Consider the following 27715-nt stretch of genomic DNA (forward strand, 5'->3'; position numbering starts at 1 on the left):
AGTGGAAAAAAAAATTTAAACAGATTTTTTTAGTTTTGAACCTTAAAAACAGAAAATTTGAAGCTGAAAATAATCAATAATTTCACACTAGTTTTTTAAGCCTTGAATGAAAATTCCAGCTTGAATTTTTCAAGTTGTTTTATTTGTGTTTCAAATCTTTATCATTCTGATTTGGCTCTATAGAAAAAGTCAAAGATGAGATAAAAAGGATGAGCTTCAGCAAGAGAAGAGCACAAAAGAGTTCTTTACTTGAGAACGATAACACTTTCTAAGAAAAGGCCCAATTTTTCTTAACAAAAACACACCTCTGTGTTTTCATTGCAACTTAGCCCACTTTCTTGACCCTCAACATGAATCTTTCTGTCTATTTTTAAACAACTCTATCCAAATATCCCCATTTCCCAGGTTATTGCAAGAGATGTGTTGTGTCAGGTGGACAAGAAGAGGAGGAGGAACAGAGAGGTGAAGCTGGTTCAGATAAATCTGTATTCTATTAAGAGATTAGACAGTTTGACTGACAACTTTGTCCAGGCCTGAAAATATTTTTCTAAATACTTTGGTGTTCTGTGGTGTCCCTGGATTAGGATATTGTTGATATTTTTGTATTTTTTGTCTCACTTTCTTTGTTTTTATGCAGGTTGCATGTTTGTTGAAAATGCTTTGTTCTGATTGCCTTTGCCTCTTGTTCTATACAGGCTCTGGTTTACTTAAAATTGTGCCGCCGTCTGCCAGCTCAACCTGCTGTGTCTCCATTTAGTTGTGAGACACTTCTCAGGCATGCTGCAGCAGCTCTGGTGGTTGCTGGTGCACGCTGGTCGACTAGATTGGATTTCTGATGTGTGTTGCAGAGCAGTAAAGACATGAAACCTTAGAGGTGGTGTTTAAACAAAAGGTCACCAATCTGTAAAACATTTCCTAAATTCATTTTAACAGAGGTTGGTTAGAGTTTCTTGTTTTTGAGGTTGAAATATATTTTTGGAAAATTAATAAACACCCAAAACACCAAGTTTGGTTGTTTTTAAACCCAACTTCAAGATTAAAAATGGACTAGCTTTTTTAAACTAAAAAAAAAAAATCATGAATTGGGTTCAAATGAAACCACTGTAACTCAAAAAATGTAAATTGCTCCAAAAATATCCCGACATGAATAACCCAAGAATTGGATTGAAGAAATAAGTAAGAGCGTAAGGAAACTCCATGTTTTTATTTTTTTCTTTTAGTTAAATGTTGTTGTTGTTTTTGGTTCTATTTGCAGTTTGCAGTGACGTTTTTCACAGTAAAACTTAAGTAATATATATTTTTTTACATTGATACTTTGAGTTTCAGAAATGTATACTGAAATATTACATCAGACTCAAATTCTCAAAAATTTTAACCATTAGTTTCTACTGTCCTAACTTTATAAAAGACCATAACAGTTGAAAACAAACATTAGAAGATAGTAAACCAGTGTATAATTTTAATTATTTTGCTTGTACTTGTTCTTACTTTTAGGGATTACAGGTGGAAATTAGCAAAATTTGCTCTAACCTGGAACAATAAATGTTTTGAAATTTCATGTGGTTATTTTTCTTCTGTGCATTGTCCCTTGTTTAAATGAATAAACTCTTATTAATCTCTAGAAAAAATTGTTCCATCCATTTTCCAAACCTGCTGAATCCTCTTCGGAGTAACAGAAAAAGTGGTTTATTTTAAAGTATTTAATCAAGAAAGGTTTAAATGTGTCTTGAGATGGGATTTTATTTTTGCTCCGATGGTTTAGTTTTATAAAACAAATGTATTTTTGTACTGATGTTCAACAACTTGCTCTTGCTCTTCTGTTCTTGTTCCCTTTGCTTTGATCAAAACGCTGCTTTGGATTAATCACCTAAGATGGTTCTGTTTATTGGCTCTCCTCTCTTAGTCTTTAAATCTGTGGTTTATGGTTCTTCATTATCCGATTCTGTTTGTTTCTTCTAGTTCAGTTTGGTTCTGTTCATGTATTCACACATACGCAAGAAGAACAAACCCATTTTCTTCCCTTGAAGAGCTTGTTTGCAACCCTGCCCTCAAGCTAACAGCTGCTGTCACAGCATGATGTTTACAGGTGGTTTGAGTCTTGAGGGTAAGTCAATGAGTGAGAGAAAGCCAGAAGAAAAAAAAAAAAAAACAACTCCCCCAATATGTACAACAACAGCCAAAAGAACAGACAAGAAAAAATCACCCAGATTTTAAAAAAGTGTCTCAACATTTTCAAATATCTGGCAGTGGACTCGTCATCCATCTGAAACCCTCCAAAAAGCCAGCCATCAGTCTGGTTTTCCTTCAAGTCATCTGCAGAACCTATTTAAAGTGGATCTGCGTTTTAAAAGGAGCGTGAAGGAATCACGGCAAGGAAAATCCAACCTCATCTAATCCTCATCCTTCAGCTCCACACATCTCTGGCTGTGCCAGGAACGGAACAAGACGCAGAGCCAGCGACGGTCAAAGCTCGACGGTAAACAGATCACACGTTCTATCGTCAAGCATCAAACTTGCTTCATCATTTATTCAAAAATGCCAGCAATTGGCCCAACACTTATCTCATCGTCAATATAAATTGATTCTCTTTTCGTTCCATGTGATGTTCATGAGTTAAAAGCTGAAATTCTAAATTTTACTTTTATTTCCACTTGATTCAATAAAAACCTCAAGAGACTCAATGTAATGAAAAGAAACAGCAAAAAATGAGCCGTTTTCTTTGAAATCCTTGCCCAAAATTCTCTTTGTCTCTTTCGAGTTCTGTTTTTCTTTCTCCACGTTACACAGAAAGCTCTTTGAAATGGTGATTCATCACTTTAGCCAATTCTGGTTTTTGTCTTTACTGTTAACAGCCTGTGTTTGCTCTATATGGATGCAGTGCAATAAACCCTTCCGATCCAATCGTCTTCTTTGTCCACTTTTATGTTGCGTTTCAGGCCTGACTCCCTGAGACTTGAAGAATACTTTCACTCTTCCAGTTGAATCAGAGAAAATGCAAGTTGAGCCAAAAATATTGAAAATGAGTCCAGGACATTTGAAAGATGATCATAAAGTTGCGAAACATAAAAAGAGATAATAAGAAGCTGATGGATAGCTGATAGATAATAGGAGACTGAAAAGTGTATTCAGATTAGACACATTTGATTATCTTAACCAGAGTTCGTTTCTCCTGATAATCCAGCAAAAATCTTCAGTCTTAACACACCCAAGCAGACTCTTTTCCGGGACCAAGAACCGCTTTTGGACCCATCTTTCGAGGCGGTCTAATTGGACTGGGCTCTGGTTCGCTCTGAGATTTCTCAGTCTAAATAGGTTCAGTGCTCGGAGTGGAGCAATTGAGCCAAAATTGCCACCGTAGCCAAGCAGTATTGGATGTAAACAGAGTAACGGAGTAATGATGAGACAAAGCAACTCCTTGAAATGTGGTCGGATAAATTCCGGCTCATTATAACAATTAAAAACGTGATACACATTGATTATTGCACCGTTTTCCCTGCAATCTATGTCCTAATCACTTTCTTAGCCAGCGTGTCCTTAGAACCACCTTGCAGTAGAGTAGCAGTAAAAAATGTTGTACCTGACATTAGCTGTGTTCTAGAATTCTAAAATTCTAGAAACTTTAAAAAAGCACAATTTCGCTATTACACTATTTTCATTAAACCATAATTATTCGACTAAACTCAAGCCAACTCACGCCATAAGTCATTCAAAAACACAGAGACGGATGTGAACAAAACTTTGATTTACAGCAGATACATTGAAATCTCTGCCACGGCGTTAGCGCTCATCATCTATCAAAGGAGACGTCTACGTCTTATTCAGGCCGTGGAGAAGCAAGCTACGTGGGAGCGGCTACAGATGAAGAGATTCTGGGAAATGGTGGTTTTACAGAAGAGCTGTGGATCCAACAATTCTGCATGACACTCAACTTTTAATGAGCTTTGAATTGCTGTTGGGCTTCCTGTGGCATGTGCGTGGTAACCGGTTGTTGGTCACGTGACTCATTTAATTAGGAAAAACTGTTGCAAAATATGTCAATTTCAATACGCCTCAAAATTCACCTCTTCCAAGAACAAAAAGTTTTTTTTTGATAAATGCGAGGTTTTTTTTGTAATTGTCGTATTTCCTTTGGGCACATTTATTATCACAAAACCAATTTGTGCAATTTAGTAGTTGATGAAAACGCAGCTAAAATTAGTCAGAAAAATAAAGTTTCAATAAGTGAACTATCCTGACAAAGACTGCAAAACACAGGACTTTAATTTTCGTTGCCTTGTCCCGCCCTCTCGTAAGTCCTGGCCAATGACTGAGGAGATCTTTAGTCACGTGGTTTTGTTTTTAAGGTTTAGTTTGGAACAGGACAGTCCACATCACAGCAATATGAATACAGGATTCAGGACTCGATCCGGACCAAATGAAGCAGACTTGATCCAGATCAACGGAATTTTCCAGTCTGAATACACCCCGAGACTTCATTTGACTATGAAGAATGACTATGTCACTGACAGGATGTACATGACACAACAAAACCAGGAAATGTGTATTTTACTCGCTAAAGATGACAAGTAGAGTTTCCTAACAACAAAATCCCAAATGAAATTGTTGAAATGACTCAGCAGCAGAGTGGTTTACTGGTTCTTCAAACCTTTCCATAACTCACGTAAAACTCTCTTCCCAAATGTCTGCAGCTTTGCCAAACAATAGTTCTGCAAATTACTGTTTTGAGAAAGACCATTCATTCCTAGATATTAGTGAGTAGAAGTTGCACAACTTACCTCAAGCAAGTGCCATTCTTCCCGCCAGCTCTGACACAAGAATACTCCACAGTCAGGATTTTGTTATCCGGACACTCCGTTGTCCTGAGAAACGCATCCCAGATGGAGGGAAAAAGATCTGATGAGATTCAGTGGAGCTCCTTTTAAGTAGTTCTAAAAATACGCGCTCACAGAAGTGGCTCCAGAGATTTAAGAAAAAAAAGGGATAAAAAATCCAGAATTGGAGAAAATCAAGGGAGTTTAAAGTATTTCTCTACAGATTGTTGAACTGCACACAACACAAACATTGTTTTAAGACATCATTAACACTCAACTAAAAAGTCTGTTTTGGCCGATAAATGTAATTTTCAATCGAACTTTTTGAGAGAAATTAAATCGATTTGGAAGACAATTGAGTGATTGTTTCACTTCTGTCTTACAATTTTTTTAAATAAATGATGTTGAAAGACAAAGCAATTATTGATCACTTCATCAGCAGTGAAAATAAGTTAATTAACTAGTTAATCGCAAACCTGTAAAAAAATAATTAATCACGATTAATCGCTTTAATTCTTTTTTCATTCTCAGTATTTGCCGATCACTTATTATCTGCGAATAATCACAATATAAAATCACACGAAATTCTACATTTAGACTATTTATTTTTAATTACTGCTGTCAACCAATTACAGAAAAAAATCTGATTAATCGCACTTTTATGTTGAGAATAATGACAATTAATGGCAATGTTTTACCAGGTAAAATTATTTGTACAACATGGCACTGGATCGTGGATCAAATTATTCACTTTTTGTAAAAAAGTGATCTTAACCACAAAAATACCAAGGCTAAAGTACTAAAAACCGATTGAATATTTATTTCTTTTGTAAGCGACCATGGTATAAGCGATGAAATGTTTTAACGCACGCCGTGGACACCTGAACCGCCGAGTTTCTTTTGATTAATTTGCCTTTATACATATTAACGCATTAATTCTTTTGGATTAATTGCGTGCATTAAAGCGTAAATGTTCACAGCCCTATAAGTTAGTTTTAGTTGTCTGAATCTTGCAAGTTAAAGATAAATGTGAACACAAAAAATGTTATAAAAACTAAAAAATTGCATAAAATAAGTTTATAAAAGTAGGAAAAAAAGTTAGAAAAAATTGTCCTCTTGTCATCTATGTACGATTGCTGGTAGATCTGAGTTATACAAGCCAGTGTATAAACTGTGAATGATTTGTAATCTTGATTAATCGAGTGTCTAAACTTTGAAAAAATACCACCAAAGAACGGAAGGTAATAGGATTGTGAATCGAAGACATGATCCAAAACTAAAAAACCGATCTAACACAAGTGTTAACATGACAGAGTACAGTTGTGCAAGTATAGTTTTACAATCTTTATTAACACAGCTTGCAGGAAAGTCGTTCATCACAGTGAAAGATGGTTTGATCCCACTGTAACAGAATCCACAGAGTTCGCTCCACACATTGAAATCATAAATCTGAGGGCTGCCACGCTTTCTGGCTGGTGAAAAAACCTATAGGCCCATTCCATTATTAGGGCTGAACTTGATGCACAGCAGTTTGCATCTCAGTGGTTTCCCGTGACTATTGGGAGCATGTGCTCCTCTCCCATCCACTCCTCACCTCCTGACCTACCCTCACTGGGCACCTTAATAGCATCTGTCATGTTATGTCTAAGCACAGGCAACATTTGGCTTCCTGCTCTGAGAGCCATTCCAAGCTCTTGGAGTTTCCACGTTTCTTCACAAATCAGATTAGATTAGACGCAGCAGCAGCAGCGGTTCATCCAGGGGACTCCTCTTTGACAGCGCGCTCTCTGGCTGTGCCATGAAGACCAGAGAGCAATAAAACAAAAGCTAAACTCTATTACAGTTTTTGGCTCTCTGTGCTTATCTGACAGTGAAGTCTTTGTTTTGAGATCAAATCAGATGTCCAAACAAATTCAAAGGGTGCATTCTGCAATTTGGTCCCACTTTGATCTGAAAATCTCTGTGCCAAAATGTTTCAGATGAAAACTTCTATTTCTGTTTTTAAAATATTTTGACAACACTCACTCAATTGGAAGGACTGACTCTAACAAAAATGCCTTACCTCGATGTGTCCACGGTGAACGTCGTCCTGATGGAGCTGGCACCAGATTCCCACAGGAAAACAGCACAGATCGCCCCCAAAGGTAACAGAGTCGCACCATTAATCTGACCCATGTCCTCTCTGCGGACTGATGACTTGCTCAAGTGAAAAGCATTAACATCCGCACAGCAACACCTTTCTCATCTGCCATTGACCCGCGCGGGCTGCGCTATCAAAATATCAGAAATCCTTGTCAAGCATCCCGCAGACGTGACGCACATGGAGCCTGTGGGATCACGGCGCTGCTGCGCAATGCGTCCGGAGCGCCTTCCCAACTTTACGCACTGAGGCAGGGACCCCTTGGAGAGCTACTGAGGGGGTTTACAGCCCGATGTGTTCTCACTAATCCCCGTGGATTTACATTCCTGCCCCCAAAGAAGAGACCTCACTCCACTCAGGAGACTGCCCCCCTCCACCTCCCCTCAGCGAGGACTCGGACTGAAGACGTGATTTATGGAACATGTAACAGATTTTTATTTGCCAATTTTATTTATTTTTACAGACTTTCACTGAGCTGAAGGGGAAAGTGGGCACCGGGGGCGCTGTTACTAAACAAATACAGATTCATCAGAGTTCTGCAGCATCTATCAAAACTCAGCAAGGTTTCTCTGAACTTTGGGAATTTAAGACGAGAAATGTTAATAAAAACATGAAATGCAATTTCATTTATGATTAAATTAATGATGCTAGTTCGTAGAAGTGTTAATAAAAATAATCTCATCGGAGAAAAAAATCACAAGACTAAAAGATGAACATTTGGATAATCTTCCACTTTTCCCGCAATTTCTTATTTTTTATTTTATTTTATCGTTTTGCTTTTGAAAATTCACGATTATTTTTAATCATTTATTTTAATTTTGATTATAGTTAATTAATCATTTTAATGTTATATTTGTTATTACTCACTCACTCACTCACTCATCACATCAGTTTATGTGTATATGTGAATATAATATCTGTTTATTAAAATATTCATCCTTGAGTACATTTATTTATTTTTTATATCCTTATATTTGCACAATTTTTTCTATATATTGACATGTGTTTCTATTTTATATTATACTTTGCTACATTACTTTTGGACTTAAATGGTTCCAATTTCATTGTAAGTAATGAAAATAAAGGTTTTTCTGTCTATTGACAAAAATACTATCTAAAGTGTGTTTATTCTTTTTAAAATACACCTGACCTGTTGAGTGTACAGTAGTTGTGGTTGGGTTCTACTGCTAAACCCTTTAAATTTTGGAAAAGTACACAATTCATTTGCAGATTTAACACAATTTAATAAAAGTTTTCAAGTTTCTCTTTTAAAACCAGTTCTATTTGGGTATGAAGAAGAATTTTCTCATAATTAAATGAATCACAATAAAACCCTACGTTAAAAACCAACAAATCAAACCATTTATATTATAAATATTATTAGCCTGAACATATTCTAAAAAAAAATAACTATTGAAAAGTGATTTGTTGATTTAATTTAGTGATAATGGATTTATTTACTGAAAATTCTAGTCAATAAGTCAAATAAAACATAATATAAATATCTTTTACCTTGGATTCTGCTGGTCGTGACTCGCCTTAAAATGACTGGCACATCACTAGTTCTCCACCAGACACAAACGCTCTCAAATCTTTATTTACAACAGCGTAATGAAACAAAAACAGTGGAAAGCCACTAAGTGGCATGAAAAATCTATTAGGAGACCACAGGCGTAATGACCGATAATTACAAAAGCACAAACCGCAAACCACATTTACAGGATAAAATCTCATTTAGCTTTAGAAAAGTAAGACTAAGCAACATTTTTGAATGCAGAGTTTTTGTTTGTTTGTTTCAAATGAGTTTAGGACTCTTTTTTGTTTGTTTTGCCTGCAAACAGCTTGTCTTTTCAGGAGTATTTCACTCTTAACAATTGTCAAAGCGTATCATTTTATATGTCTTTTACAGAGGGAGTGCCTGCTTTTCAATTTTCCTCTAAAGCCACATTTTAGATACAATTTTAAATTCTGTTTTTTATTATGCACTGTTTTAGTGTGACTTTTAGTATTCTTAAACCTGTATGTGTCTGTAAATCAAAGATTAAAAAGAAATTCTATTACTTAACACATTTATACTAAGTACTTAAAAAAAATTGTATCTTTTGACAGAAAATCACAACAACAATTCTGGTTTTCTTTGGAAAATAAAGGTAAAATGCATTACTCAATCAAATGTCTCTTAATTGCTCCCAAGTATCAAAATATGTCTCTTTTTTCTCTAATGGCTGACAGAGTTTGTGGCTTTTGCTCTTGTTATGAACCGCTATATAATTTTCACCATCATGTTTGCTCATGGGTCCAATTCAAGGGGGTTTCCAACCACATTTTCCTGCTGCAAAACAGTGGCGGCTGTGGACAGATTATTTGAATAATGTTTTGGTTAAAGAAGAGAGCTCAAACTATTAATGCTTATGTGGCTCAGATTCATTCAGCTGCTGGCATATGTCCTTAAAATGAAAGAAAATATCTTTTTTTTAAAGCTTGAGGTGGATAGTTTTTCATTTCTGTGATAGATCTGGATCTTCTAAGATTCTTGACAAGTTTGGTCCTCAACCAAACCGTGTTTCAGTGGTTGAAAAAAGTTAATTTTGTGACCAGAAAGTTTGTTGGTAGTTTTATGATATTCCAACAAAGAAGTCCTTAAGTCTTCTTTTGTTTTGTATCCAAAGTCAAATCTGTCTGTGGTTATTTTCAAGAAGAGTGGTTTGTTGGCATTACAAAACCAGAAAGTTAAGTGTCATACCAACAGACCTTTGGAGCAGAGTTTGGTGTTTTCGTTGGTTAGAAAAAAAAAGTCCAACCACTAAGAAGAGCTTTTGTATGACAGTGCATGGAATAAAAATGTGTCTAAAAGTTACACATAGATCAAAACAACACATAAAATCATCTAAGAATAACTTTATTACACTGTTATAAGATTGGAGATGTAGGATTTTTTGGATAGGTAACTTTAATAGTGTGAATGCATTCAATGCATTCACACTATTAAAGTTATCATTTACGTTTTCTTCCGTACGTTTTTTGACACATAAAAACTTTATCACACTTTATGTGATTTACACAATCTTGGTATCAAAACGTTCAGGTCGTTAAGGACATTACTGCTTGTATTAATAGTAGTTGTGCACTTTACAGTTTTTGCGTAGTTACACAATTTGTGCGTTTTTTCAGCCCCATTATAATTAATAGGATTTTTTTTTACAAATTCCTGCAAATTACACACTTTATGCAATTTAAGCAATTTAAAACATCCAGCATGTCCAGAAATTCATGCTTGTACTTCCAGCATTGTTAAAATCCATGCAAGTTACACACAATTACACAATTTAACACAACTTTGCACAATTTTACACAATTTTACACAAATGTGTACAAATTTTAAGCAAATTCAGCATTTTATGCAATTTTACACATCCAGCATGTTCAGGAAATTCATGCTTTTACTAGACATTGTTAAATTTAAGCAATTTTAAGCTTTTACACGGTTGTGTTCACAAATTGTCTGTTTTTTCCACAAAATTCTCACAACTTTTTGTGCAATTTCAAGCCTATTCAATATGGGTATCAAACCATTCAGCATGTTGAGAACATTATAACTAACTACATTTTTTAACCTAACTTTGAGTTTTGCTAACATATTAGCATAATTTTATCTTTTTTGGCTAATTTGACACTTTCTCCGGTTTTTAAGGCTAATTCTTTGTTAAGCTACTTTCAGCAATTCCTTCAGCAATTACAATAAGTCGTTACAGCATCTTCAGCAAATGTTTGCAGCATATGCAGCGACAACATTCAGCAAAGATGCATTATGTCAGGTAATGCAACTTTTCTAGTTTGTAATTTAATTTAAAATTTGTTTAAAAATGCCTCTATTTACTCAATAAATCACAAGGACTGTCTTACATATTTAAGATAAAATGAGAAAACGTGGCCTTTTTGTGTTTTCATTGCAGGAACATAGTGAGGTACAGAGCAAAGGATGACAACGTGTAAAATTTAAAAATAAAAATGTAACTGATCATGTGCTTTCATGTTCTTTTAGTAACACAGAAACCATGTATGTGAAGAAAGTAAATCAGAATGTGAAATGTTCAATGTTTTTTTTTTCTAATAATGCATGTCAACGATTAGGGATGTACTGATTCAGTCAAGCCACGATTCTACCCAGTTCACAGTTCACAATTTCAATTTTTTCTGATTTTTTTTTTTTAACACAATGAATTAAATGCATTTTAAGGCCAAGTTCTTTTTGCCCCTTACATCAAACTGTTTTCCTACTAACAGAAAGGATTAAATATAAAAATTATACATAATACTGAAATGATCACAAATCCTTTCACACTTGGTTCATGTTGTGCTCCATGTGATGGAAAGCTCTGCACCCAGCCTCTGCGTGCACTTGCCCACCCTCACACTCAGCGCAAATGACCGTTCACGGGCAGCTTGCAGAGAAACAAAGACAGTGAAAAGTTTATGCAAAGAACATTTTTGCGTAGACATTTTATTGAAAGTGGTCTCTTGAATGCACACTGAAGCAGCGGTGTATGAGCACCTTAAGGGTTAATAAAAAAAGAGCACGGCTCCTCTGAAGAAGTCAGAAGGGAAACAGTCATGAAGCTGCGTCGTCACCCGTGACTGTCACGGTAGATTGGTCAAAGATGCAGTAAAGTTACGATGAAAATGTAAAGTTGCAAAGTGGGCAACAAATCTCGGGTTTGCTTGAATTTGCGCTAATAGTTGCAATGGCAACATCCTGGAGGGACTGACTTATGTGAAACTTTTAACTCCAAAGGAGCTGTGAGAATTTTGGGAAGCGCAGCTGAAGAGCACACAGCAAAACAGACAGAGGGCCGCACACTCACAGCTAGCCTGCATGAAGAAGTGTCATCTGCTCTGCATTTTTCTAAATTTACAAAACGATTTTTTCATTTTCTGCATCGATGAACATGTTGACAAGTTTCAATCATTTTTTACCACTTCACGAGGAATCATTACATCCTTATCAACGATACAGGTGTTTATTATGGTCATCTGTAGGAAGTTTATCACTTTACATTTCTTTGTCTCAGTCTCAAGAGTCAATTTATAATTTTTCAGAACTTCTATCCATATATAAAAGCTGATTATCTGTTTACACAATAAATGATCAAGTTTGCGAAACAAATATTTAAAATAAATGTTCAGAATATATATATATATATATATATGAACCTGTGACAGGCTGATAATCTGTCTGGGAATTGCTTCGCCTTCGCCCAACAGTAGCCAGTCTTGGCTGTGGCAACACAGTGACCTCAAAAGGGATACAGTGGACGGACTGACAGACAGGCGGCGGGCGAATAGTGTCTGAATTATAATTTTTCACATTTTGCTCAAAATGTATTAACTCGTAAGGGCCATTTTCCTGAAAAATAAAATTTTGTAGAATATACCACAAAGCAAGTGGACAACAGAACACATTTCTGATTTTTTTCTTTTTTTTCACACTGATGTCACCATGGGTAAAAAATCAAAACATGTGGAATCATAAGCTTAAGATAAAATAAATATTTCTGTGTTTTTTCACGTCACTCTCAGGTTCCGCATCACACTGGGAATATTTTAGTATCAACAAACGACTGAATCCTTCGTTAGAACACGTTTGGTTCTAAATTCCTAAAGGTGGATGGGCTGGTGATGTTTGCTTCAAATAAAAAGAACAGAAAAAAACCTTTCAAGTACAGACTGGTTATCTATGCGTAGTAATTATCCACCCCTGTATTGCTGTTTTTCTAAGCATGTTTGCAATCACAGTCTGATTGCTTGAGAAGCGACTTTGCCACAGGCTTTTAGCCCTTGACTCTACGAGCTGCAATCTGATTAACCCACCACACCATAGGCAGCTATTTTTCTTTCGCTTTTTATTAGGAACTACAATGCGTGAGGCGTACTCGCTGTAGAACGCATGCTTTTTATTAGCTGCATTAAAATAGCCCTTTCACAGGTCTTTATTATTGCTGCACAGGAAGCTTAGGGGAGGTTTTGTTTTTATTGCTCTGCTTGATGTATGGCTAATAAAGAACAACATCAATATACATCACGAGTGCATCTGGAATGAGCAATTGAAGGAAATCAGAGCCAAGATGTACTAACAATGTTTTTGTTTTATTCAGAAAACATGATGAGAAATATAAATATGGTAATCCTGTGATACTTTTCAGAGAAACTTCCCACATAAACGATGCCGCATGCGGAGAATTTCCACACATATCAAACAATTTGTTTTTCTCTCAGCATTATGTAAATATTATGCTGAGTTTTTCTCAGAGCGGTTTCAGCGTTCTTCACAGTTAACGATAACTCAGTGGAAGGAATGGAGAGTGACCGTGTTGAGACAGACGCTCCTGCCATCAGTCATCAGGCAGGAAACAACAGCACAGTGGTCAGCGGACTGTCCAGCCACGTTAGGTAAGTCTATAGGGGTGCACAAAAGGGGAGACGGGGGCCCTGCTCAGTGGAAACAGCTGGTTTTATTCACTGCAAATAAATTGTGATGTGAATAAATAACATCCTTTGGCTTAATTTCCTCTAGAATCAAATCTTTCATAACATGCAATGCAACATTATCAGATACCTGCAGTGGGAGGAAGCTGCTGGCTAAACTCTCCCTCATCAATACAAGTTTGACGTGTCTTCAGGATGGAAAGTCTCCAAGATGGCAAATAATTTGGTTTTGCTTTGTGTCATATTGATCCTGTCAGGAAAACATACTAAACATTAAGACCAAGTGAGATCTGTGACAATATTTGACCTTTTTTGAACAAAATTGTACAATTTTGCAATTACATTTACACAAAAAATATATTTTTCATACTTAGAGTTGGTTGTGTTGTCATTTAGTTGCATTTTACAAGAGCTTTGAAGACTCATTCCTATGAAAATTTTATTTTTTGTGGTTTTGACATTTTCTTGTTGCAGTTTTCTTATAGTAGAGGACCCATATAAAATTATTTACGATTAAAACTGTGTATTTATTAATTCAAACTAGGAGTAGTTGAAAACTGGATGCTAGAAAAGGCTCAGACTGCGACAGGTCACAACTGAAATCATAATTAAATCAACGGAAATGAATTTACATTAGAAAAAAATATACAGTTGGAGTGGAACTTTAAGATGATTAGTGTGTTACCCATTTTATCTTAAAAACATTGAAGACATTTGATAAAAGATAATATGTACTACATTTGAAATTAATATTCAAAATAAAAATCAAAAACTGTGTTTATAATATGTTCTTGTAGCAGTTTTCTGATGATGGAGGATGCAGTTAAAGAAAATTTAGCTTAAAACTGTGTTTCTGAATATTCAAATTGTGCTTAATCCAACAAAAATTTGTAGCTTTTAAAAGCTCATAGTTCTGATGGAGAACCTTCAATCAGCACGCTACAAGGTTTCTGCTCCACCCCATTCTGATGCATCCACTTGCAGACTCATAGATCCATGAACATCTTCGTTTTCCTTGTCCAAGCTGGCATCTCGCTCAAAACCGTGCAGCTGGATAGCTCTAATATTGCTCGCCTTTTTTATTTCACCACCATTGTTATGTTGGAGTTTTATGGGGTTGTAAGATAGTGGGAGAGATTGTAAACAGATGGATGCTGAGGATTTTTAGTTTGGCTAAAACAGCATAATCATTATTAAGAGGTCACTAAGAGCACTTTTACAACAAAATCAAAATATGATCGAAGAGGGGCTTTGGGATTGCATGTAAAGATTCAGGAAATGTGTGTGTCTCATGGAACATTTATTTCTATTTTTTTTCTTTTTTCAAAGGTATTCTTTATCCACTTCTGCAAACTGAGTCAGATTTTTGCAAAAGTTTAATTGTTAATGAGGTGTGCAGACATTAATTTCTATCGTCTGTGTGTATATTACATGTTTTTTTGTCATTTTGCCAAGGTACAAAAAAATAAAGAAACAGAAATAAAAAAAAACTAAAATAAATTATGATGTTTGTTAAAAGAAAACATTTATGCAAAAAAAAAGCTTTTACTTTAAACATCTCCCAGAATTGTCAACACTGACAACATTCACTGGAACAACACAAGTATGTCAGAGTTTATTTTATTGTGCGGTAATTATTTCCTCATTATGCCTTTTAATCTAGCAGAGCAGCATTACATCAACACTGCAGTTTACAAAAGACCCTGAGAGCTACCAGAAAGATGAGCTCATGTCAAACCGCTGCGCACACTTCACTTGTTTTCACAAGTGAGTCCAACAGACACATTGATCATTGAGATGATTCTTCTTTTTTGGCAGAGGTCTTCATCCTTCTTGTCATGGAAATACTTTTTTAATGTCAGCTGCTAACTGCTCTTGTCATAAAGCCTTTGTGAGCTTATGGAAGAAGCATGCTCTAAATTGCTCAGTTTTTTCTGAATCTCGTGTGTGATGACATGCCAGAAAACCGCTCTCGATGCAAAAATCACCTTTGGGTCAAACGCACAAAACGGATCCATCAGAGTCAGAACTATGGATTCTGTAGTGTTCTCTCTAACTTGAAGTCATTCATATTTTCATCAGGTCTTAGTTTGTAACTGGTCAAGAACTGAAGTTAAAGTTCCACTCATTTCACATTTTGATCTATTTTAAAATAGTTTCCACTGGTCTTTTAATAATGATAATGCCATTTTTAGAGCCAAAATGAAAATAGCTGTGTTGTTTTTAGGACATAGTTTCTGCAGGAGTTCATTAGAGATTCACCTCTGAGTTTTGGGTGGGACTGTTGGCACGAAAGTAAGCCTCCACTGATATCCCATCATCCTTCTGTTTTCACTCTTGCACTATCTTACAGCCCTTTACAACCCCAAACTAATATTACTAGTGCAACAAAAATGATGGAAAATATTGGAGTGATCCAACCCTACAGTTTTGAACCAGATATCTGCTTGGATTAGAGAAACTAAGACGTTAATTGATTTATTTGTCTGTAAGTGGATGCATCAGAATAGAGCTGCCCAAGGAGACTTATGTTCTTTGATTTACTCATGGCTCTGTCCAAATTCCTTCCCTACTAACTATATAGTGCACTATATTGTGTGTTTGACATTTTGTAGAGCTGTTCAAATCTACAATTCCAAAATCAAATTCACAAAAAAATTTCCCAGAAGTCTTAGCAAAAAATTTCGTACATCGATGCTCACTACTTTAGCAAATATAGACCACAATGCATTGTTGGTAAACATTTTTTAGGAAAAAAACATGTTTCAATGTAATTTTTTAGTAAACCATCCACGTTTTCATCATCAGAACACATTGGAGTCACAAATAAACATTGTGAAATGTTCGTATTGATTCGATTTTCACTTTGTGAAATCTCTGATGTAATTTCCAGTGTTTAGAAAAAAACGAAAGAAAAGTAGTGAACATGGTGTCAGAATTGCTTTTAACATCCAGGATATTAGATAGTCCTGCACTACATAGTTTTTTTGTAGTTAGGGAGGGAATTCAGACGTAGCCTATAGTACCAAAAGTATTGCCTCACCTGTCTTGACTCACATATGACCTGAAGTGCCATCCCATTCCTAACCCATAGAGTTCAGTATGATGTCGGTCTACTTTTAGCAACTATTACAGCTTCAACCCTTTTGTCAAAATGTCCAAAATGCTTTTGTATCCTGAAACATTCAATGTTCCTTTCATTGGATCTAAGGGGCCACTTAATTCCTGAAAAACAAGCCCGTACCATCATTCCTCCTCCACCAAATTTCACACTTCAGTCCAGAATGTACCGTTCTCCCTCAACCTCCAAACCCAGACTGGTCCATCAGATTTCCAGATGGAAAAGCATGATTCATCCATCCAGAGAAGGCGTCTCCGCTGCTCTAGAGTCCAGTGGCGGCGTGCTTTACTCCACTGCATCCAACGTCTTGCGTTGCACTTGTGTGTCTTGGATGCAGCTGCTCAGCTATAGAAACCCTTTCCATGAAGCTCTCTGAGCCAATACTTTTGGTAATATAGTGTTTGTCCTCCAACATGAGAAAAATGCTACAAGAACACCATTTTCTTTGGAGTGGGTCTTCAAGGTGTAGATATCACATCTGTATTGCAAAGATTTCACATAATAAAATTGAGTTATGGTTCTTCTGGGACCCAGTAAGATCTTGTAAAGAAAAAAAGATAAAACAAAATAATTTCTTAAAATTCCTCCCAAAAAAGGCTCTTGTAAAAAGCCCCAAGAATGTGGCAAAGCCAGTGGAAAACATTTTCTTCTTTTGCTTTACAAGATTTGGTTGTTTGTCCTTCCAAGTCCTTTTCAGAACTGTTTAAAGCTGCACACAAGCCCATGAACGTTGAGTTATCACACTCTGATTCCCAATCTACGACCTCTTGGTTTCTTCGGATTTAACAAGTATGAACCGAATCTTAAAAGTCCAATCAGTCCTAAATTGCCACATCTCATTTAACGACTCTTTTTTCATTCCTGGCAATCAGAAAAATTGTCCTGGAGAGTCTCCTTTTCTTCATACAGATTCTACAAATACTTTTTTTTGTTTTAAAAATGAAGATCAAGTAGAGCAAAAGTAATGGAATCAGTCATCAGGGAAAAATGAACCCAAAGCTAACCCAACTTTACTGCAGCTCCTCTGGCTTCCACAATTGGACAGCTTGAATTGTTTGTGGCAGAGACTTTACTTATGTAAAGCAAGTTTCTTCATCCTCAGATCCCACTTCTCTCATATATTATCTGACAGATCAGCAAAACAAGTTTTACCATTTGTCTCAATTTCAAACGTACACTTGCGATCAGATCGAGATTGTTTCTGGACTGTTTGCTGGATGTCAAACCCTTTAAATCTGCGTCACACTCGTTTTACGACCAAATGGAGGAGAAACTGAAGAAAATAAACGGACGATTGTGTTTTTATGAACTGGTTCTGTGTGTGAATGCATTGGACCTGCACAGAACAATCTCACCTAATCATCCACGGCCTTCTGTTAGGTGTTTCTTTCACCACAGTCACAAACATTTATTGCAGTTTTTCCTTCGTTCTGCATTTTTAAGCTTTAATCAAACTGCTTTGTGCCGTCTTGCTGTCCTTACTTTGCCTGTTTTCTTCTCTTTTACAAGCTTTTGGTTTTATTTGTTGCAATCTTCAGGACCGGGCAGTCTCTTCTGCTACAGTCTGTGTTTAATCACCGTCTTGTTGAAGCTTCTTAATCATTCCTATTGTTTCTGCTGACAGCTTTTCTGTTGTGGCGAGACTCTCAGTCAGCCAGGTGCCACAGCTGGTTAAAGTCTTTAGGACTCTGTAGGATCATGAAAAACAAGATTAATTAATTACATTTTTTCCATTGTAAAATATGACAAATGCTTTTATAACACAGAACTAATTTTCTAAACACACAAAACCTTAATACTTGGGTGTTCCAATCTTTTATAAAATAAAACAGCTGATCAGTGTTGTTTAAAACAAATAATAAGATATTTAGCCCCTAAAAATGATAGAAAGGATTAGACAGGTGAGTGCTTTAATAAGCAGGACACAAAATCAAATCATAGAAGTTCAGTCCCTTTAAGAGCTAATTGATACTTGAAGATACAAGTCTAAACATTTGCCTGGGGGTCATGGAGGTTTGTTTGCCTTCATTGGGTCAAAAAAAAAAAAAACAGACTTTGGGTAAAGCTTTAGACACAACTACCCTTATGGGTGGGTGTGGGGGTATATGGACAAACCTGTTGGCCCGCACAAATAATGAAGATAGAGTGAGCTAGTTAAAGAAAAATGTTCATGCACTGATTTTCTTTTGGGACGCTCCTTGTGTCAGGTCGTGCAAAGCATTTATTTATTATTATTTTTTACATTAGCCTCATGAATACTTCATGATACACTTACCACACACACGACAATCATACACTCTATTTCCGTGACATCTCTTGTGCTATCTTATGGGGTCCAGATGACCCGATCCTTATATTGATGAGTGATCCCTCTCATGAAAAAGGTTGACAGGATTTTATGTCTGCCACAGACACCAGTGAAGATAAAAATCCTGGAAAAAAAAAAAATCAGTGTGCTGTCTTGTGGGGTCCAGATGACCCCACTTTTAATGTAAACAAGCTTGGGGTTAAAGAGGTCACATGAGTCTCAAGGAAACTGTAAGACATAGTACCTGCACTCCTCTTAAGATGCAGCTGGTCTTTTCTACGACCCTCTTGACCCCCGCAGCACCTGTACAGCGTCCCATGTGGGTACATCCGACTTTGACTCAAATGATAGAATTTTTCAATAACTGTTAAATCTAAATATTATAATTGGGATCTGTAACAAAAGTTTTTTTTTTTTGTTAATAAAATTAGTAAAATGTATGTATTTACTGTATTTAAAATGTCCTATTCACTTATAAATATTAAGTGTTTATTAAAAAAAACAATGAGTGAGTTGATTACATTTAAACAAATATATGCTTAACACACAAAACATTTCTAAAAATTTTAAATTTTAAGAATTTGGTTAAAAAAATTTATTTTTGAGCAAACAAACTCAATTGCTGCTTTATTTTGGGATGATATAATTTACTTCTTGGTCATTTCTGTTCCTATTTGTCCTCTTTAACTTCTGTAATCTGCAAACAAACATAATTTATAGGCTTGCAAAACACATTTCAGACAAACAGATTCAACCAGAAGCTGAAAACACAGAATCTAGTGTCATATTAACCTTTTACAACATGTGGTTGGAGTAATAAAGCTAATCGAAGGATTTATTAAAAAGGACCTAAACATAAACCATGTTGTAAATGTTTTTTTTAAGGTGGGAGACCTTAAATCAGGATATAGGATGCAGTTTTTCACTTCATCAAAAGAAACTAACTACATAAACACTTTCTGTGTGGGTCTATGAATTTAGACTACACTTTAAACTACCTATTAACCAACAGCTAAATGAATTGGTTTAATTCTAACTATGGAATTCTTTGCAAACAAGTGGCACTCATCAACTGCTAACAGCAAGCCCATTTCCTGCACACGAACAGCAACACTGAAAATTGTAAATAACTTTGAGAATGAAGCATCATTACAGCAATATTTTCAAAGAATTTGTCATAGAAGGGCACAACTGTAACGAGACATCACAGAACGTAGATTACAATAGATGGTAGAAGAAAACCCACTCAAACACAACCTTAACCTTTGGACAAAAAACACCTGCAGTGAAAGTTAAAGCTGCAATCAATCCCCAAAATACAAAAAAAAAAAAAAATCTGTCCCGTGTGTGACCTCTATAGTTTATTTCAGTGCTCAGGCTGTAAGTAGCTTTAATGCAAAGCTGCGTTAACCTCACTCCATGCCCTCACCAGTCAAACCAAAGCTGTGGGGGAAGGAGAAACCCAGCTTTGGCAGTCCTCCGCCCAGCCATGCAGAGAGCTCCTACTATGTGTGTGTGTGTGTGATTGGTTTAACGGTGGCACCATCTGAGATTCCTCCCAACACGGCTATGACCTTCTTGGATGAGAGGGATTACAAGCTGTGGGAGAGGACGGACCTTTCCTCGCTCCGCGGACAGATTCTGCCGCCAGAAGTGCTGATCAGCAGCTTCAGGGGGTCATGCCCCCTTTGAGGGCAGCAACAAAAGTTTTCTGCACTCATAAGCAATAACTTTAGACAAACCAGTGGAGCTGGAGTCCACTAGGATTTCTGTTGTTCAACACATATAAACTATATTTAACGCACCTCCAGCAGGAGGAACAACCCTGACAGCGAGTTAAATCAGAGCACATGCAGCCAAAAGTGAGACATATGACAATAAAAAAAATGCTGAAGAGTTGGAGCTCATTTCCCCCAGCTGACTTTTAATTTACACGCTGCCAGCATGAAGCTGAATACGAATAAGGAAAAACACGTAAAGCTCCTGAGCAGAACAGCACACACTGAGAAGAAAATGGGAACTCCTCGTCATGAATCAGGCTGCTCTGCACAGCTGCGTAGGACAAATGTTACTGCATGCATTCAGCCACATTCATAAATACTGAGAGAACACATAATGGAGAAAAGATGGACTTTTCATCAGTAGATCCACACATGGGGGATATTTTATGGGGTTCCACCCAGAGGAGCAGATATGGAGGTCTGAGACCTTTGCTCAATTTTTCTGTCTGCATTGGTGCAAAAGTCTGCTCCAATGTCCACACACTGTTGTCTTTTAATTAAACCTGATTATAAGCTCCATCAGATCAGAGAACGATGCAGACAGGAAGCTAAATCTCAGGCCCTCCATGAGGTCTGTCTACCAAGCAGTGTTAGCATGTGTTCTGTATGTGTGTGGCTGTGAAACACAAACAAGGTGAAGTGCTGCAAGCCTGTTGCTGCACGGGGAGAAATATAATTGCCTCATGGTATTGATTATAGACAGCTGTACACTGTTATTTCACATGCATCACAGAAACAGAGGAGAATGGTGTTTTTACACACTCTGTAATTTCGGTTTCAAGAAATAAGCGCAAGAAAAAAGTATTAGGTCAACAGAAAATCAATTTTGTGCAAATACTACAGCAAATGAAAGTTCAGAGCAGGAGCTTCATCTCAGTGAGTGATGGCCCATAAACAAAGCTCCAGGGAGGTGCAACAAGAGAGGACATTAGAGGAGGGATTCTGCTAAAAAAAATCCTTTTAGAAAGTGTATTGCAAACTCTGTTTTTAAACTGAAATTTTAGATGCTTAGTTATTGATTCTGGTGGGGCCTTTCTGCCTGGACACTGCATCCTCTCCACATATTGGCTGTCCAGAGAAAAGCCTGATTGAAATGTGGTTGTGAGGGAGTGAGGTTGTGTTTGTTCAAACTCTTCCTGATCTTCCTCAGATGATGCACGGATGGACCGATTAATAGACACATTTATTATGATTTACTTACTAAAAGTTATTCTATAGAATATTGGTCCTCAACTACAAACTACAAAAACAAGCAAATTACAAAATTAATGCATGAACATTCTAACATCTGCATAAGTCACAAGGAAAAATTAAATAAATCATCCTTTATGAGAAAAATGCAAAAAGAACATATTATAAATTAAAAAAAAAAATCCCCAAAAAATTCATTGAAGTGGGTTTTTAACCCTAGAACCCTTAAGAAATAAAAAGTTTCACCATCACTTTTGCTGGGTAATTTTTACCCGATATAATATACTCAATAAAAAGTATTTGTACTAAAAAAATAAATAAAAATTTGACAACACATGATTAATTTGAGTAGTTTTCTTTTATTTTCAACTGGGTTTATGTAAGAAAATGAAAAATATAAGCATAGGAAGATGATAAAATCATGCTTGAAAATGACAGAAAAATTAGGAATTTCAGAACAAAGAAAATCCTTAAAAAAAAAGATAATGGAGACTTGGTCTTCAGTCCACCCATTCCTGGGACATGTATGACTTTACCCAGGGAACCATTACACTCTATATATTGGAGATCATGTAAATACTTTTGCTCGGGTGAAAATCCCCCAACGATTGTGCTCTAAATAGGTTTGGAAAATTTGTTAAGTGACAGTTTGTATTCAATCCCCGTCTGACGAACAAACTGATTGGTGGTGCAGATTTTTGCCACAAAGCTGAGGAAAGGTAGTCAAATAGTAAAACCTTCAAGATGTGCCCTGAGTCAACCCCCTCTACATTATCCCTGAGGAAATTTACTTACAAACTTATACTGTGGTAAATAAGGGCAGTTGGTGACTGGCTGCCAGGCTGATTCATGTTGAAGCCCCCAGCCGTGAAAGCACCAGACCCCTCAGTCAGGCTTCTGAATATTCACAACACTCCTTATACCTACAAAGTCAGAGTTGCTTCTTAATAACATTTATATCCAATTCCACAGTTTACATTCGGTTTTTACGTGAAAGTGGAAACCAAAGAACATGACCAAACCAGCCATGTTTAAAAGAGAATTAACAGCAGAACGGGAACATGCCAACAGCCAATCAGAGTGCTCGTTTGAGAAATACCTGCTGTTTTATGATTTTCTTTAGTGTAAAAAGTTACCTTGAACATATGATGAAAAAAAAAGCAGACCTGCGGCATTTCAGCGGTCACTGACCCAAATAAAAAACAACTCCCAAAAGTTTCATTTATGAGGATTAGACATTTGTATCCATTGACTTTCAGGTCAAACCCAATTTAAACATGAAAAATAGAAAAAAAAAAAGTACAAATTAGGCTGAAGGGAGTAAATAACAGTTACCATCAGGAAGATTTGTAACAAACTAGGCAGTTTTTGTTGTTCAAAAGCTGGCGGTACCAGTGTACAGCTCGAGGTATGGCAGTCATAAACCCCTCTGTAAGAGCTTTGTTGTTTTTCGGCCTTCTCTGCTGTCTCCTGTGAATGTCGTCATCCCAGTAAAACCAGGAATGCAAATACCAAGTGGGCTGTGTCATTAACAAACAATAATTTCAGAATTAATTCAAACGGGTCGATTTAATCCGAACCACATGATGCGGAGCGACAGTTTGTCTGAAGCAGGAAATTTTCCGCTGCTGACAACCGAGATTCAGAATCACACAATATAACTGTCTCTTTTTCATATCTGTAGAATGAGGCGGAAAAGAGACTTCCCGGACTATTACTACAGGCCACATAGAGTCATCACAAAACAATTTTGCAAATAAAACTTTACTTTTTTTTTCTTTTCCTTGTATTGTAAAAAAAAAAAACTGCCTTTTGTATTTAACCACAAGAACTGGCAGCAAAAGGAAGTGAGGCCACAAGTTGATTAACATTTCTTTCAAGTGTTTCCTTAAAAGAAATCTGAGAACATGTGAGAATTCATCCTGAGGAGAGCCTGTCACTTCTGATTCCTGACCTGAGGCATAATCAGAGAACTCTACATTACAGTGTTTGTTTATTTATTTTTATGTTTTCAACCACTTCAACTGAAATGTACTGATATGCTTTAGCTTTTGGCTTAGCTAATCTCACATGAAAGATTTTTAAAAATATTGCGAAAACTCACTGAAATTTGGCTCCAAAGATTTTAATCTTCTTGTGGAACGCCGCCTGATCAAAGGGAATGTTAACTGCATGAAAGTGAACCCTGGTGTGGTCCAACAGCAGTTTGAACGTGGTTAGACTGTCTAACAAGCCAGACTGGAATCAAACCAAAAAGACAAAATGCTTTTAGATTGAAATAGAAAACAAACAAATAGCCTCTAACATCAAGCTGAAACACTTGATAAATGTCTTCAAGTGTTGTTCTGAGGTGGAGTACGATGTCTGTTTATAACACGTGTCAAAGTCAAGGCTGGGGGCCAGATCCGGCCCTCCAAAATATTTTGTGATATCGGTCCGATGTTCTCTTGCGCTGGAAACATATTGAAGCAGCACTTTGATTATAGAGGCTGAGAGATCAGTTATAATGACCTATGGCTTTGTTTTTGGAGCGTGCAGCATTTCACATCAAAATGGTGTCATCATCCTGTCTCTCTTACTTGAGGTGCAGAAAGAAATAAACATAAAATAATTAAGAACAAAACAGAGTAAGATAGCTAGACAGCAAAACACAGAGCAAAGAAACTGAAATGATTTGATTTAGCTAAAAAGCAAAAATGTTATTTTCTTTCCTGGCTTTGTTTGTTTTGTTCGTCAGCATTTTCATATTTGGATAATTTTAACAGGTTATATTTTATGGAAATCAAAATCCTTTGGGTTATCCTAAAGTGTGATCTATGACTGATCTTTAATGAAAACAGTCTGCACAAATTTTTGTTTTTTTTATTATTTCTGATTTATGTACGTGACTTTAGATGATAATCATCTGAATATATTTTAGATTTTTGGTTCTGATTCATGTAAATGATTTTTTTAGATGATAATCATCTACATATATTTTCGATTTTTGGTATTGACTTAAGTAAATGGCTTTTTTGATGATAATCATCTGAAAATATTTTTGATTTCAGGTACGGATTTACGTAAATAACTTTTTGTATGATGATTTGAATGTACTTCATATTTTTGATACTGATTAATATAAATGACTTGTTTTCCAATGAAAAGTATACCGTGGGGGTTTGAAATTTAGTTACATCACTGATCTTAATGATCCTCAATAACCTGAGTCCATGCCAAGTCCTGAACCAGATGTTCATAATGCATGTAAAGAAAATGGTAAAGTTGAGCCGGGGTGGGATTATATTAATTTATATTTAAAATTTTATTAATTTAAGTATGATTCCTTCCACTCCCTTTCAAGCAATCTACTTGTGATTGATTATATGTGTAATATATGTCTGTTTTATGTGTTGTTACCTGATTACTTGAAAAAAAAAACATTTCATTCATTCATTTATTTATAAGAGTTATTTTTCATATAAAGTTGTGTAAAAGTAAAGAAATCTGAGTGCTTACTTTTAACGTTTAGTGTATTTTTTAACTTGTATGATTTTGACAGAATATATTTTTATGGAGAGTAAAATATTGAAAGTTATTTAAGGTTTAAGTTGATTTATTCTGGAATAATATTCCTGCCTGTTTTTATTCATATTTATATTAAAAAGTTACTGAAAAAAAAAGTTATATGTACTGAAAATGGTAAGTGTGGATACACTGGAATCTTAGGCAAAGTCAAAATCAAACTCAACAGTTCAAGAACTTTCATCAGTCTGACCGTTATGTAAGCTCTTTAATTTACTGAGTTTGAGGGCTGAACATTTACATTAGGATGTCATTTATCAAGGAGGGATGGAACCGAATAATAACACTGTTGACAGTTTATATTGTCTCCAATCAAACAAAGAGAAATCTACACATTCAGTCCCACGGACAAACTAAAGTCATCAGTGATCCTAACATGCGTACTTTTGGTTTGGCTGCGTATAATCCCACCCAGATCCACGATAAACATGTGGGTCCTACGAGGGAAAGCTTAAATCATGATCTGAGCCGTATGTGAATCAACAATACAAACCACCACACCACTGTGCAGCCCACAGCATGTTCTCCTCTGTTCAAACGTCCAAGTGGTTTTGCGTGTTCCTTAAATTTAATTTGAGTGTTTTAACATCAACGGCAGAGATTCTTGTTGGGTTTACAAGCTTGTCTGCTTTAAATGATGCAAAAACAAAACAGATGTCCTCCTGACGTACTGGCAAATTTGCAGGCAACAGCTTTTGCTTTTCTGAGCTGGATTTGTGGATTGACCACAAAAAACGGATTTAATCTCAAGAAATTATATATTTTTTGGACAACTAACCAAAGCTCTGTAACCAGTGGTTGTGTTGTACTTATATTTGACACATAAAAAGAAGCATCATACTACGCTCTGTTTTTTTTTCTGACAGAAGAAGATATGATGAATCAGAAGATGCAAGGTCTTTCATTTGCATGTGAAGTAATAAAGCAAATTCTCTTTGTAAGAAACAAGCAGAGGATATGTGAGTGTATTTGTGTGCTGCAGGTCTGTGACTGAACACATTCTGGAGTGGTCTCCACAGTCTGATGCACATTTTCACAGTTGTTTTATTCATTTTCTGAAAGCTTTTCAACATTTTAATGTATTATTATTATTTTTGTTTAATTTTTTAGTTGACTTTTTGATGACTTCTGTGTTGCATTCAGGTGCTGCATGGAAACATTAATCTCATAATTGCAGGTGACTTTAATCGGTTATCCTGATATAAAAATGAAATAGTCTGGTCAAACTTACCTAAAATAATAACATTTAATCAAAGTAAATCTCATGATGAGGATTTTGTCCTAAATAAGTCATAAAAGTCAATATAATGCACTTATTTTATTTTATTTTTCAATGTTGCACCATAAACCTGGACCCTCCTTTTTGTGAAATGATCACATTTGTTATGCTTGCATGAATATGCATGAAAAAATATGTTTATTTGGAATTCATCTGTTTCAGTTTTTCTTCCCTCTTTTTTTTTTCTTCTGAATTTCTCCAACAATGATCTCCAAAATAAAGAATTAGCAGATACAATCTGCTCTTTTGAAAGATCTTTCATTCTCTGGGAGTGTTCTCAACTTGCCCCAGCGTTCTGAGGAGCCAAAAGCTGGACTTGTTAGCACTCACACAATAGCGGAGATAATTTTCCGAGGAACAAATATCATGTGTTTTTGCTTAAATGTTGCCTGCATGGTCTGTTGTTTTCACAGAGAGGGGAGAGGCACACTGAGACCAGCTGTTCTGAAATATTTCTGCAGCTGTATTCAGGCACCACGCTGAGCGATGAGCAGCTCAGCAGGGGAAGCCTGTGGCACATTTGTCACAAATCAAAACATTATTTATTAAAATAACTATCACCATTTACAGACTAAATCAAGTCTCGTTTGGTTAGATGGGTTGAAAAAATTCATGTTTTTCTTGGGAAAAGGAAAAAAAATGCCTGTTGAACTCTTGAAGGATGGACAATAAATTCCTCAGTGGTGCATTTTCTGAGACAAACAAGGAGGTTTGTGGTGTCTGAATGGTGGATTTCCTTCCTCTCTTTACTTCTGTCTGGACGCTCCCTGGAGGTTTTCAAATACTACCTCAAATGGTGTCAACATGTTTACATGTATTTTCTGTCTCTTTCCACATTTCCCAGCAACCTAATGGTTCTCCTGTCGATTTCCATCCAGAAACCATTTGATCCAGCACGGTTGAAATCGAGACCTCTGACCGAGCTGCAGCTTTAAGGTCCGCGGCAACCTGAGCCAGAGGGGTTAAAGTTCTTGGCCGGTACATGAAGGCGTGAAAACTGGTCAAATCGCATCGGAGCGTTCATTAATCACAGCCAC

General features: G+C 36.2%; 1 protein-coding gene across 2 annotated transcripts in view; it reads right to left on the reverse strand.

Annotated features, from left to right (window-relative positions):
- The window catches only part of LOC112160368 (collagen and calcium-binding EGF domain-containing protein 1), a 35223-nt gene extending 27916 nt beyond the window's left edge, over window positions 1-7307 (reverse strand). The window contains exons 1-2 of one of the 2 annotated variants that reach the window (XM_024294836.2): window positions 6874-7306; window positions 4776-4859 (exon numbers count right to left, since the gene is read on the reverse strand). In XM_024294836.2, the coding sequence (XP_024150604.1) occupies window positions 4776-4859; window positions 6874-6986 (197 nt within the window). In that variant the 5' untranslated portion in view covers window positions 6987-7306. Of the gene's footprint in view, window positions 1-4775; window positions 4860-6873 lie in introns of both variants that reach the window. The other variant, XM_024294837.2, reaches the window with a different exon arrangement.
- Between the last annotated feature and the right edge of the window lie 20408 nt (window positions 7308-27715).

Source organism: Oryzias melastigma, linkage group LG3 (assembly GCF_002922805.2).
Source record: "Oryzias melastigma strain HK-1 linkage group LG3, ASM292280v2, whole genome shotgun sequence".
Lineage (NCBI taxonomy): Eukaryota > Metazoa > Chordata > Actinopteri > Beloniformes > Adrianichthyidae > Oryzias > Oryzias melastigma.